Here is a 13,499-nt window from a genome sequence, read left to right on the forward strand (position 1 = left end):
TCCCCTCATCTCTTCCCTCCCCTCTTCTCTCCCTCCCCTCTTCTCTTCCTGCCCCTCCCCCTCTTCTCTCCTTCCCCCTCCCTCCCCTCTTCTCTCCGTCCCCTCCCCTCCCCCTCCTCTTCTCTCCGTCCCCTCCCCTCCCCCTCCCCCTCTTCTCTCCGTCCCCTCCCCTCCCCCCTCCCCCTCTTCTCTCTCGTCCCCCTCCCCCCTCTTCTCTCGTCCCCTCCCCCTCTTCTCTCCGTCCCCTCCCCCTCTTCTCTCGTCCCTCCCCTCCCCTCTTCTCTCTCTCGCCCCTCCCCTCTTCTCTCACTCCCCTCCCCTCTTCTCTCACTCCCCTCCCCTCTTCTCTCACTCCCCTCCCCTCTTCTCTCACTCCCCTCCCCTCTCTCTCCTCCCTCCCCTCCCCCTCCTCTCCTGCCTCCCCTCTTCCCTCCCTTCCCTCCCACCCCTCTTCCCTCCCTTCCTCCCACCCCTCTTCCCTCCCTTTCTTCAGTTCTTTTAACTACTTTGTCTTGTTGTGCAGCCACTGAGTCATCTGTCAAAAGACCTGCCTAACACTACCCCTCAACTCTCTCCTCGCTTCATATGTCGTTCCCCACTCCCTCCCCACCTCCATCCGAAAGGCAGCTGTTCTTAGTAATTGCTAATCAACAGTTAGTCCTCACCTCAGGTCTGTACATTTGGGTGGCTTGTTAGTAGTATGAGAGAATGTGTGTACATTCATTACAGAAAGAACAAGAATGCGAAAGCTACTGCAAATAATCTTTTCTGTTGCATGTACTAGGCTGGTACCTGAACTTGGTCTTTGTCTTGCCAGGCAATATTTTAACCAGCTTACCTAAACACGGCTGATCTGGCATACAGTTTTGATTATTTTGGAAGTTTCAGTTTTGTTCTTATCTGTCAAAATATTGTTTGTAATTTAACTTGTCTATGCACTTAGAACCAAAACTACGGATGTAAAATTGGAGGTCAGTTAATATTTGCCTTTATTGTCTTTCCTTCTTGATACTTGAAGGCATTGTGTATTTATGGAATCATATTTTTGCAGTTTCAGCTTAGAATGGCTCTACCACCCAATTATAAACAAATTGCTGTTGTCTCTCCAGTCCAGTCTTCAGGGTCACGTAAGTACTGACTGTGTGTTTAATGTTATCACATTGTGAAAGTGATTTGTTTTTAAATAATGGTGATTGATACAATTAGAGGTACAATACGTAGCCTTCTTTTGAATTTCTAGACCTTTGTCATACCATAGTATCAAACTTACAAACAATTAACAGGATTTAATGTGTTTTAAGGATGAGTTTACACTCTTGTAAATGTCTTACGAAATATATTCCCGTTATTAATTCAGCAAACGTGCAACTTTAATAAAATTGGTTACTTGCTCAGTGGTTTCACTTCTTCAGGTGAATGTTCAATGTTTCATGCGTATTTGAACCCCCTGCGGCTTCGGGGGCTATAGTAGGCCCTAGGTATTTCTGCCTGTCGTAAGAGGCAACTAAAAGGAGTCTCACATGTTTCGGCCTTTATGTGATGGTCCCCTGTAGGGTTTGACGTCCATTTTTCAAAATTTTCCCGAAGAGCGAGGCAATGGGGAAGGATGCCTTACATGGTGCATCTTGTCCATCGTGCGCTGAGACCTATCGCATCCTTCGTCGACGTGGGTCTGCACTTCTACTCATTCTGCAACTGTTGGGTGAGGTCACCCTCCTGGGTGCATATATTTCCATCAACTGCAGGATTGTTTTCTGTGCTTACGATGATAATGGACTTGTCTGCTTGGTTGCACCTAATATCCAGCACGGTAGCCAGTCCGTTGTGGTTGGGCCGCCATGCACCCTGTTGGTTGTAGCTCCCTGACCACACAGGGATTGCTCTGCTGCGCCGTTAACTCCCCATGTATGCTGAGGAGTAGATGCCCGTCACCTTGGGGCATCAGGACTCCCAGAAATGGCCATCCTGCCAGGAGGCCTTTGCTGCGGCTGGGTGGCACTTTTGGGGAGGGCCCCTGCTTGGAGTGGGTGGCATCAGGGCAGATGACACGCGATGAAGAGTAGTACATCATCTCTTGCTGGTGGTCGAACACCAGCAGTCTCTAAGTGTTCATGGGCTCAGTTCAACGAACAGAAGAATGGTCCCAAATTGTTCTCCTCCCTGTCCACACCATGGGAGGAACTTCAGGCTAAGGATGTCAGTGGCTCTTATTCACCCTTATACCTTGTATGTTCGAGAGCTGAAGGGGAATCTTTCATGATGATGAAGCCTCAGTTTTTTGTTGAGCATTTAGAGGACAAGTTTGGGGAGGTGGAGGGCTTGTCCAAAATGAGATCTGTGTCAGTCACGGCCGTTACTCACTCGTGACAAGCTGGGGAATGTTTCTGTAACCATCACGCCCCATAAGAGCTTAAATATGGTCCAGGGTATCATATTTTACAATGACCTTATTTTGCAGTCTGACGATGAGCTGCACTCCAGTTTAGAGCGGCGAGGCGTACATTTCGTTCGGCGTGTTCACTGTTGTCCGAAGGATAATCAGATTGCCACCGGTGCCTTCATCTGGGCCTTCAAGGGAGATACATGACCCGAGAAGGTCAAGGTGATGGTGTGCTGCTGTGATGTAAAGCCTTATATCCGTCCCCCAATGCGGTGCTTTAAATGCTGAAATTTCGGCATTGTCTCTCCCCGCTGTACTTCCAGCGGCACATGTAGAGATTGTGGGCGCCCATCACATCCCAATACTCTGTGTGCCCCGCCTCCCATCAGTGTCAATTGCAGAGAGAACCATTCGCCTTGCTTGCCTGACTGCAGGATTCTCCAGAAAGAAAGGGAAATCATGGAGTAAAAGACCCTGGACAGACTGATCTACACTGAGGCTAAGAGGAAATTTGAACACCTACATCCTGTACGTACGACATTGTCTTACACTGCCGCTACAACAGTTCTAGCACCATCAGCTTCGCCAACCCCAGTCACTTCTCAGAGCCGAAAGACTACACCTGCCCCCTTGATGGTGGGGGCTCTTTCCTCCCGGTTGCTCCTGCACCACCTACTTCGGGAGCAACCCCCAACCATCAGGGATATCAGTCCCCACTTCTGCGCCAGAGAAGCGTAAGTCTTCTTTGGTTCCTCTCGCTAGGAAAAGGTCCCTTGGGTCACTCCATTCCCAGGTTTCTGCTAGTGGGAAAGATGACACCCACCAGTGTCTGAAGAGCCCAAAAGCAGTTGGTCATAGGGCTTTACACTTACCCGCAGTCCCGGAGACTGAGCCAGTGAACACTGGACTCGCATTCGGGAGGACGACGGTTCAATCCCGTCTCCGGCCATCCTGATTTAGGTTTTCCGTGCTTTCCCTAAATCGCTTCAGGCAAATGCCGGGATGGTTCCTCTGAAAGGGCACGGCCGATTTCCTTCCCCATCCTTTCCTCACCCGAGCTTGCGCTCTGTCTCTAATGACCTCGTTGTCGACGGGACGTTAAACACTAATCTCCTCCTCCTCCTGAGCCAGTGAAGTCGTCCCAGCCAGGAAAACCCAAGGAGCAGCGAGAGAAATAAAAAAAGATCATCTCCAAGACCAAGGGAACTGCGGTGGCACCCACACCACCGCTACCTACAAGCTCTGCGCCTGCGGATGAGGTGGAGATTCTGGAGTCTGCTGAGGACCTAGATCTCACCGGACCCTCAGACACAATGGATATAGACTGCTCAGGCAATAAGTCTGTGGCAGCAGGTGACCCTGTGGCGTAAACTGCTTCGTTGATTGTTCCATGCCTTCCCAGTCTCACGATGATGTCATCCTCCAGTGGAATTGCAGCAGTTTTTTTCCACTGCCTGGCTGAGCTATGGCAACTGTTCAGCTTTACACCTGCTTTCTGCATTGCCCTCCAGGAATATTGGTTCCTGGCAGTGCGGACCCCTGCCCTCCGCACCTATATGGGATATTACAGGAACTGTAGCGACTATAATTGAGTGTCAGGTGGAGTTTGCGTTTATGTTCTAAACTCAGTCTGTAGTGAAACTGTGCCCCTTCAAACCCCTCTTGAAGCTGTGGCTGTCAGAATAAGGACGACACATGAAATAACTGTCTGCAATGTATATTTTCCTCCAGATGGTGCAGTGCCCCTGAACGCATTTCCTGCACTGATTGATCAACTCCCTAAACCTTTCATACTTTTGGGAGATTATAATGCTCATAACCCATTGTGGGGTGGCACCATGTTTACTAGCCGAGGCAGAGACGTCGAAACTTTACTGTCTCAGTTCGACCTCTGCCTCTTAAATACTGGGGCCGCCACACATTTCAGTGTGGCTCATGGTAGTTACTCGGCCATTTATTTATCAATTTGCAGGCCAGAACTTCTCCCATCTATCCACTGGAGAGCACATGACGACCTGTGTGGTAGTGACCACTTCCCCATCTTCCTGTCACTGCCCCGCCGTCAGGCCCATGGATACTTGCCCAAATGGGCTTCAAACCAGGTGGACTGGGGAAACTTTCACCTCTGCTGTCGCCATTGAATCTCGCCCACATGAGAACATCGATGTGATGGTTTGAGCAGGTGACTACAACAATCCTTTCTGCGGCAGAAAACGCGATCCCTCACTCTTTAGGGGTGCCCCCGGCAAAAGGCAGTCCCTTTGTGGTAGCCGGAAGTTGCTGAAGCAATTACGGAGTGTCGTCGAGCTCTACAGCGGCTTAAGCGGCACCCTTCCGTGGAGCACCTCATAGCCTTTAAACAGCTCCGTGCCTGCGTTTGTCAACTTATCAGACGACAGATGCAGTAGTGTTGGGAGAGATATGTCTCGACCATTGTGTGCCATACGTCACCTTCCCAAGTCTGGGCAAGGGTCAAACATGTTTTCAGGTACCAGAACCCAACAGGTGTTCCCGGCGTTAACATAAATGGCGTATTATCTACCGACGCAAATGCGATTGCCGAGCACTTTGCTGAGCACCATGCTCGAGTGCCTGTGTTGGAGAATTACCCTCCGGCCTTTCGCACTCTCAAACAGCGGCTGGAAGGGAAAGTCCTCTTGTTCACTACATGCCGCAGTGAATAACGCTCCATTTACAGAGTGGGAGCTCCTCAGTGCCTTTGCTCATTGCCCCGATATTGCCTATGGACCAGATCGGATCCACAGTCAGATGATTAAACATCTCTCATCTGACTACAAGCAACATCTCCTCATCATCTTTAACTGGATCAGGTGTGAAGGTATCTCTCCATCGCAATGTCGAGAGAGCACTATGATTCCAGTGCTCAAGACAACGGTTCAATCCCGCATCCGGCCATCCTGATTTAGGTTTTCCGTGATTTCCCTAGATCATTTCAGGCAAATGCCGGGATTGTTCCTTTCAAAGGGCACGGCCGATTTCCTTCCACATCCTTTCCTAATCCGAGCTTGTGCTCCGTCTCGAATGACCTCATCAACGGGACGTTAAACACTAATCTCCTCCTCCTCCTCCTCCTCCTCCTCCTCCTCCTCCAGTGTTCAAACCTGGTAAAAACCTGCTTGATGTGGATAGCTGTCAGCCCATCAGGCTCACCAATGTTCTTTGTAAGCTGCTTGATAGTATGATGTGTTGGCGGTTGCGTTGGGTCCTGGAGTCATGTGGACTACTGGCTCAATGTCAGGGCAGTTTCCACCAGGGTAGCTCTACCACTGATAATCTTTTGTCCCTCGAGCCTACCATCCGAATAGCCTTTTCCAGATACCAACATCTGGTTGCCGTTTTTTTCGATTTACGAAAAGTGTATGACACAACCTGGCGACATCATATCTTTGGCACATTATATGAGTGGGGTCTCAGAGTCCTGCTCCCAATTTTTATCCAAAATTTCCTGTCGCTTCGTATATTCCATACCCAAGTTGGTGCCATGGCTTCCTCACCTCCGTCAGTTTAAGCGGAAGTGCTGCCAGCACCTCAATGCCCTCCACAGCCTGAGCAACACCAACTGGGCTGCAGATCGCTCTACGCTGCTGCAGCTCTACAGAGCCCTTGTTCAATCCCGTGTTGACCATGGGAATCTGGTTTATGGTTCAGCGGCACCCTCAGTGTTGCGTTTACTCGACCCAGTGCACCACTGTGGCATTAGCCTAACGACAGGAGCTTTTAGGATGAGTCTGGTGACCAGCGTCCTTGTGGAGGCCGGAGTCCCTCCATTGCAGGTTAGGTGTGCACAAGTGCTGGCCAGTTACGTTGCACACATTCATTAGTTCTCCTGTGCATTTGAATCACTGTCTCCTTCTCTCACCCACGGCGGTTCATCTCCCGCATCAGCAGCCAAGGTCTGGGCTTCCAATTGCAGTTCGTGTCGGATCCCTTCTTTCCGAACTGGAGTCCTTGCCTTTACCACCTATACTTGAGGTCCATTCATGTACACCTATGCCGTGGCTTCGTTTGGACGTTTCACTTGGCCCTAAGGACTCAGTTAACCTCACGGCTCTCCACTGCCACTTCCTCTGGATTCTTGACATGTACAGAGGTCAAGAAGTGGTTTACACTGATGACCCAATGGCTGATGCTCACGTCGGCTTCATGTATGTCCATGGAGGACATATTGAATAGCATTCCTTGCCCGCTGGCTGCAGTGTTTTCACTGCTGAGCTGGTGGCTATATCTCGTGCTCTTGAGCACATCCATTCATGCCCTGGGGAGTCGTTTCTTTTGTGTACTCACTCCTTGAGCAGCCTACAAGCTATCGACTAGTGATACCCTCTTAAGCCTTTGGTAGCGACCATCCAGGAGTCCATCTATGCCCTGGAACTGTCCAGTCGTTCAGTGGTGTTTGTCTGGACCCCAGGTCACATCGGAACACCAGGCAACGAACTTGCCAAGAGGCTGGCCAAACAGGCTACAAATGTGTGGCAGTCCTCCATGTGGGCCTCTCAGAGAGACTCTGTGGTTCTCTGCCACATTGGCCACACTTGGGCAACCCACGGCTACCTCCTGCGCCATGAAGACCCGCCTGAGTGTCGATGCAGTACCCTGTTGACAGTGGCCCACATTCTGGTGCGCTGTCCCACTTTGATTGCCCTGCGTCGAAATATTCTGTTACCGGACTAGCTGTTGCTAATTTTATCTGACAACGCCTCATCGGGTGAGTTAGCTTTACGTTTCATTTGTGAGGGTGGGTTTTATCATTTGATCTAAGTTTTAGCGTGTGTGTTTTGTCCCTGTGTCTTCCACCCTAGTGCTTTTGGGGTGGAGGTTTTAATGTGTTGCAGAGTAGCTGTCTTTTCCTTTTTATTCTCATGGTCAACAAGCTATTGTAATTTGTTTTGCCGTTTTAATCTCTTCTACCTGTTTCTTGCAATTCTGTGCATTTCTTCTAGTATTTCGTCCATTTAAGTGTTTGTTACCCTTCCGTCATTCTTGTGGTTTTTTTTCTTTCTCTCCGTTTTGTGTCGTCAGTCTCGCTTGTTTTATTGTCACCCTTGTGGCATTGTTTTATTCAGAACAAGGGACCGATGACCTCACAGTTTGGCCCCCCCCCCCCCCCCCCCTCATCCTCCTCCTCCTCCTCCTCCTCCTCCTCCTTCTTCTTGTTTTTAAAGCCAACCAACCAACTTATTTGAAATGACAAAATTAAAATACGAGTCATTACAGAGCAACATCTACACACTTCAGTTGTATGCTGCAGGAAACATTCCACTCTTGCTGTAACTAATACTTTTTGTGATGGTAAGGACATCTTGTAAAAGAGTTCAAGTGAAATAATTGCCAACTGTCAGTGGATGATTGCTTATTAATAGTGGACCATATCATACTCAAGGCAAATGCTGAAGAAAAATAAAGGAAATTTCAACTAAGTATCAAAAGATCTTCTGACAAATCAAGGCAAAGAGGTATACCCATAATTTTTGTTGGTTGTGTTGCAAGTTAAAATTGTCCATGACTTTGTAATTAAAGACAGTTATCTGTGACTTAGTAATTAAAGACATTGCAATCCAAGAACTGTATGTTAACAAAAAAAGTTGTGAGCAGTCAAATTTGAGATAGTTTCTGTGTTGGGAAGAAGATTACTCCTATCACAAAGGTGAATGTAAAATTTTTTTTGGTCATGTGACGGAATGTCATCACAGCCAAACATGTGCATTACAGCCAGATCTTGGATATGTAAAGTCTAGGTCATGCCATATGCCACCTCAGTGGTGACAAGGGCACTGGAATTTTTGTGTGCTGTAGCGTCAAGGATTTATGGCATGTACCATATTTAAGGAAAACCATCACCATTATTTATCTATTCAGGGAAACTACGTATTGATGGCACGGGGTAATCATCAACTGTAACAGACTCTAACAGAGCCAGAAATATTGAATTTAATGGTACCACCACCCTGCTTTGACCAATGAGGCCATCAGAATGGAATTAAAGTATGTACTGCAACATGACTTAGTTATTTTCATTACATTATATTTGTTGGTTTTATGAGGTAAGTTACAGATAAGTATCCCATCGCCAAGCAATATGGGGTGGAATGAGCATGTGAGAAGTGTGGTAGGGAAGGCGAATGGTCGACTTCGGTTTATTGGAAGAATTTTAGGAAAGAGTGGTTCACCTGCAAAGGAGATCGCATGTAGGATGCTGGTGTGACGTATTCTGGAGTACTGCTCGAGTGTTTGGGATCCATACCATGTCAGATTAAAGGAAGACATTGAAGCAATTCAGAGGCAGGTTGCCAGTTTGTTACTGATAGGTTCGAACAATACGTGTTACTGAGATGCTCTGGGAAATCAAATGGGAATCCCTGGAGGGAAGGCAAAGTTCTTTTTGAGAAACATCATTGGGAAAAATTAGAGAACCGACATTTGAAGCTGACTCCCAAATGTTTCTACTGTTGCCAACATACATTGCACATAAGGACCAAGAACAAGCGAAATAAGAAATTTGTTGGTGGAACAGGAAAGGACAACCAGTTAATTAATGCTACAGAGCAGCAAAATTTTCCCTCATGTACCATCATTTTCAATCATTTATTCTTTGGGGTGTTTTTGTGTGTCACACAAACAGTATATTTACTCCTGTTCCGAATAATTTTTTTTCTAATTTTGGCTGATATCACTATCAGGTTGTAGAGTTGACTATAAGTTATGTCACTGATATTAATTTATGTAATAAGAAACAACAGACTTCAGTCATCAAATAGGTTCTCTCATGCAAATCTTCTTCCAGAAATTGCTATCCCATCAATGAAATAATGTAATTGGATAGATACAGAAATCTACTAACCAAGGGGTGGCGGAGGAAAAACACACAAAGGTTAAAGAAATGTGCAAGCTTTCGAAGCAAGTGGTTCCTTCTTCTGGCAGAAGGGTTGGACAGGAAGGAAGATGGATGAAGAAAAAGCCTGGCGAGGCTTGGGAAATGGGATGGGGGGGGGGGGGGGGGAGTTAGTGAAAGTTGCCCATATTCCCTGGCGCGAAGTTCTGAGTGACTTTTCAAAACTCTCCCCCATTTCCTACACCTCAGAAGCCCTTTTCCTTCATCCCTCCTCCTCCTTCTTCTTCTTCTTCTTCAACCCTTCTGCCAAAAGGAGAAGGGTTGTATGTTTTATTAACCATTGTTCCCCCTGTGGCTCCGGGGTTAGAATAGGTCCGAGGTATTCCTGCCTGTCGTAAGAGGCGACTAAAAGGAGTCCCTCCCCCTCAAGGGGGTAGTTTGTGCCTGCGTCCGGAGACGGACGGTTCAATGACTTACATTTGAAGTCATTTTGGTTTTTCGCTCATTCTGGTTTCTTCCTTCCTTTGTTTGTTTCCTTTCTTTGTCCTTCTCCCTCTCTCACTGTCTTCCTTACTTTTTATTTTGCCTTATTCTCCTTGCCTTATACACCCTATGGTCTCCACCTTGGCATTTGGGACAATCTGTCCTTTCTCTCCCTCTTTCCCTTTTTCTTCCTATTCTTCTTTCCTCCCTGTGCGTGCCTGAAGGCCGATCCACGTGTTCGCACGCCTAGCCAGTGAAAGGGTAAAGCGTAATTCCCCGCCCTGGGTATACAAGTAGGGCCCGTGCGTACCCCCTGGTAAAGGCCAGGCCCAGGGAGGGGTGATTGCCCAAGCTGACACCTTCCGACCATGCCGATTGGTCCCTCCATCCGTTTATCGGGAGGTGTGACATGAGGTGTAAATATTCACTTAAGGCGGGTGCGCCCTCCGAAAGGGTTCCCACTAGGAAGGAGCGCACCTTCGGAGACACTGGCAATCGTGGGGGATTCATCAGCAATGGATTTCTCTTCTTCTTCTCTCTCGACTTTTGCCCAAAACCAGAATCCTGACCAGCCACCAGTGACAAAAGTACTATCGCCTGCCCCAAAGTTCCTCATAGTTTCTAGATCTGAGGACGGAAAGGATTTTTCATCTGTCAACCCTTTCGTTATTCAGAAGGGCGTAGATGCCATAGCCGGAGCTGTCAAGTCTTGTACCAGGATGCGTAACGGTACCTTGTTGTTGGAAACTGAGAGCCCCTTTCAGGCACAGAAACTCCTTCGGGCCACACTCCTGTACACGTTCCCTGTCCGGGTGGAGGCTCACCGCACTTTGAATTTGTCGCGTGGTGTTGTATCTACTAGATCACTCGATGGATTGACTGAAGAGGAGTTTCAGTCTTTCCTCGCTGAGCAGGGCGTGACGGCTGTCCGTAGGGTCATGAAAAAGGTCGACAATGACCTTGTACCGACCTGGACACTTTTCTTGACTTTTGATAGTGTTCAGCTGCCGTCACGCGGCAAAGCGGGCTATGAGGTTATTTCTGTTTGCCCCTATGTCCCGACACCTACGTGCTGCTACCAGTGTCAGTGTTTTAACCACACCCGCCAGTCTTGTTCTAATGTGGCTAAATGCGTCACTTATGGCAGGGACGCCCATGAGGGTGACTGTCCACCTCCGTCTCCTCGTTGCGTGAACTGTCAGAGTGACCATGCAGCATCATCTCGCGACTGTCCCATCTACAAAGATGAACGCTGTATACAGGAAATTTGGGTCGAAGAGAAAGTGTCCACCTCGGCTGCTTGCAAGCCTTTTGCTAATAGGAAGCCCACACAGCTCCCCGCGAGGAAATACAGTACCGTCCTCGCCTCTCCTCGGCCTATCAGGGCGGTATCAACGCAGACATGCGATCTGACCTTTAGCGCTACGGTCGTCCGTTCAGCCAGTCCTAAGATCAATGTCTCCTCTTCCTCCCATCACCCCTACGACACAAGAACCTTCATTAGCTTCTCCCAAGACTTAAGACCCAGAAGTCAGATGCACAGGCCTTCAAGAAGGAACCGTCCCGTGAAGACTTCTTACGTACCCCGAACTCCCAGCCATCGACCAGTACTTCGACTAAACGACCTTCCAAGAAGGCTCATAGGAAGAAAAGTTCTCTTTCTCCGCCATGGCGCGTTTCTTCTCCTGCACCACCCAGCAGTTGCCGCCCAGGCCATCATCCATTTCGCCTGGCCGCAGCACTGGTAGCCGAACATCTGGCTGTTCACCGGCGGAGGAAGCTCCCTCTCCTGACCATCTTAACATGGCGGCAGACGATCCTATTGAAAAAATGGACGATGACTCTCCGCCTATTGATAGCGGCAGCAGTGCTTGCTCGAAGCCAGGCCCTCAGCGGCCTTCGAGGTGACCCATTCTTGCTTCTCCTTTTTCTTCTCATGATGGCACTTCTTCATTGGAATATTTGCGGCATTCGCTCCAACCGAGAGGACTTAAAGTTGCTGCTACGCTTGCATTGTCTGCTCGTAGTAGCTCTCCAGGAAATGATGCTACGCCCATGCGATCGTATTGACTTGGCACACTATACTGTGCGTTTTGACCTACCCCCCTGTGGCAGATATTCCGGCTCATGGAGGGATTATGTTGCTGGTCCGGGATGATATCTACTACGATCCCATCACATTGCACACCGATCTGCAAGCAGCTGCCGTCCGAATTACTCTCCCCACTTTCACATTTTCCGTTTGTACTGTTTACACTTTGTCGTCATCTGCCGTTACTAGGGCAGACATGATGCAAATTATTGGTCAGCTACCTGCACCATTTTTGTTGACTGGAGACTTCAACGCCCACCATCCCCTTTGGGGCTCTCCAGCATCCTGCCCGAGAGGCTCCCTGTTAGCAGACCTTTTCAACCAGCTCAATCTTGTCTTCCTCAATACTGGCGCCCCTACTTTTCTTTCAGACACAACTCACACCTATTCCCATTTAGACCTCTCTATATGTACTATCCAACTTGCACGTCGGTTTGAGTGGTACGCACTTTCTGACACGTATTCGAGCGACCACTTCCCTTGTTTTATCCATCTCCTGCATCATACCCCCTCTCCGTGCTCAACTAGTTGGAACATCTCCAAACCAGACTGGGGGCTCTTCTCTTCCAGCGCGACCTTTCAGGATCAAACCTTCACAAGCTGCGATAGTCAGGTCGCACACCTCACAGAAGTCATTCTCAGTGCTGCTGAATCTTCCATCCCTCATTCTACTTCTTATCCACGTCGCATACCAGTCCCCTGGTGGACCGCAGCGTTTAGAGATGCTATACGTGCTCGCCGATGTGCTTTACGCACCTTTAAACGATTTCGAATTGTATTAATTACAAACGATTATGTGCGCAGTGTCATCGTGTTACTAAAGAAAGGAAGAAAGCCAGCTGGGCTGCTTTCACTAGCTCCTTAACAGTTTTACTCCTTCCGTTGTCTTGGGTAGCCTGCGCCGGCTATATGGCACTAAGGTCCTTGTGGCCCCTGAGGTTGTCTCCAATGCCTTCGGCCTATTTTTCGCAGAGGTTTCGAGCTCCACTCATTACCACCTTCCTCCCCCGAAAATAAGGCCACCTAACTTTCGCTCCTCGAATCATGAAAGTTATAGTGCCTCATTTACCATGCGGGAACTCGAAAGTGCACTTGCCTGGTCACGGTCCTCTGCTCCGGGGCCTGATTCTATTCATATTCAGATGCTGAAGAACCTTTCTCCTGCAGGTAAAGGTTTCCTTCTTCGTACTTATAATCGTGTCTGGATTGAGGGTCATGTTCCCACATGCTGGCGCGAATCTATTGTTGTCCCGATTCCTAAGCCGGGGGAGGACAAGCACTTGCCTTCCAATTATCGACCCATTTCCCTTACCAGCTCTGTCTGTAAGGTGATGGAATGAATGGTTAACTCTCGTTTGGTTTGGCTGCTCGAATCTCGACGCCTCCTTACCAATGTACAATGTGGCTTTCGTAGGCGATGCTCTGCTGTTGACCATCTGGTTACCTTGTCGACCTTCATTATGAATAACTTCTTGTGAAAGCGCCAGACTGTGGCTCTGTTCCTTGATTTGGAGAAGGCTTACGACACCTGTTGGAGGGCGGGCATTCTCTGCACCATGCATACATGAGGCCTTCGCAGTCGCCTCCCTCTTTTTATTCATGTATTTCTAATGGATCGACAGTTCAGGGTACATATGGGATCTGTTCTGTCCGTCGCCTTTCGCCAGGAGAATGGGGTGCCATAGCGATCAATC

At 48.6% G+C, this 13,499-nt stretch overlaps 1 protein-coding gene across 6 annotated transcripts in view; it reads left to right on the forward strand.

The window, feature by feature from the left end:
• The window catches only part of LOC126412793 (uncharacterized), a 113,831-nt gene that overhangs the window by 8,125 nt on the left and 92,207 nt on the right, over window positions 1-13,499 (forward strand). For 2 of the 6 annotated variants that reach the window (XM_050082568.1, XM_050082572.1), the window contains exon 2: window positions 1,052-1,127. The exons of the other annotated variants lie outside the window; for them this stretch is intronic. In XM_050082568.1, the coding sequence (XP_049938525.1) occupies window positions 1,064-1,127 (64 nt within the window). In that variant the 5' untranslated portion in view covers window positions 1,052-1,063. The remainder of the gene's footprint in view (window positions 1-1,051; window positions 1,128-13,499) is intronic. 6 annotated transcript variants of the gene reach the window in all.

This window comes from Schistocerca serialis, chromosome 7, assembly GCF_023864345.2.
Source record: "Schistocerca serialis cubense isolate TAMUIC-IGC-003099 chromosome 7, iqSchSeri2.2, whole genome shotgun sequence".
In the NCBI taxonomy this organism is placed as follows: Eukaryota; Metazoa; Arthropoda; class Insecta; order Orthoptera; family Acrididae; genus Schistocerca; species Schistocerca serialis.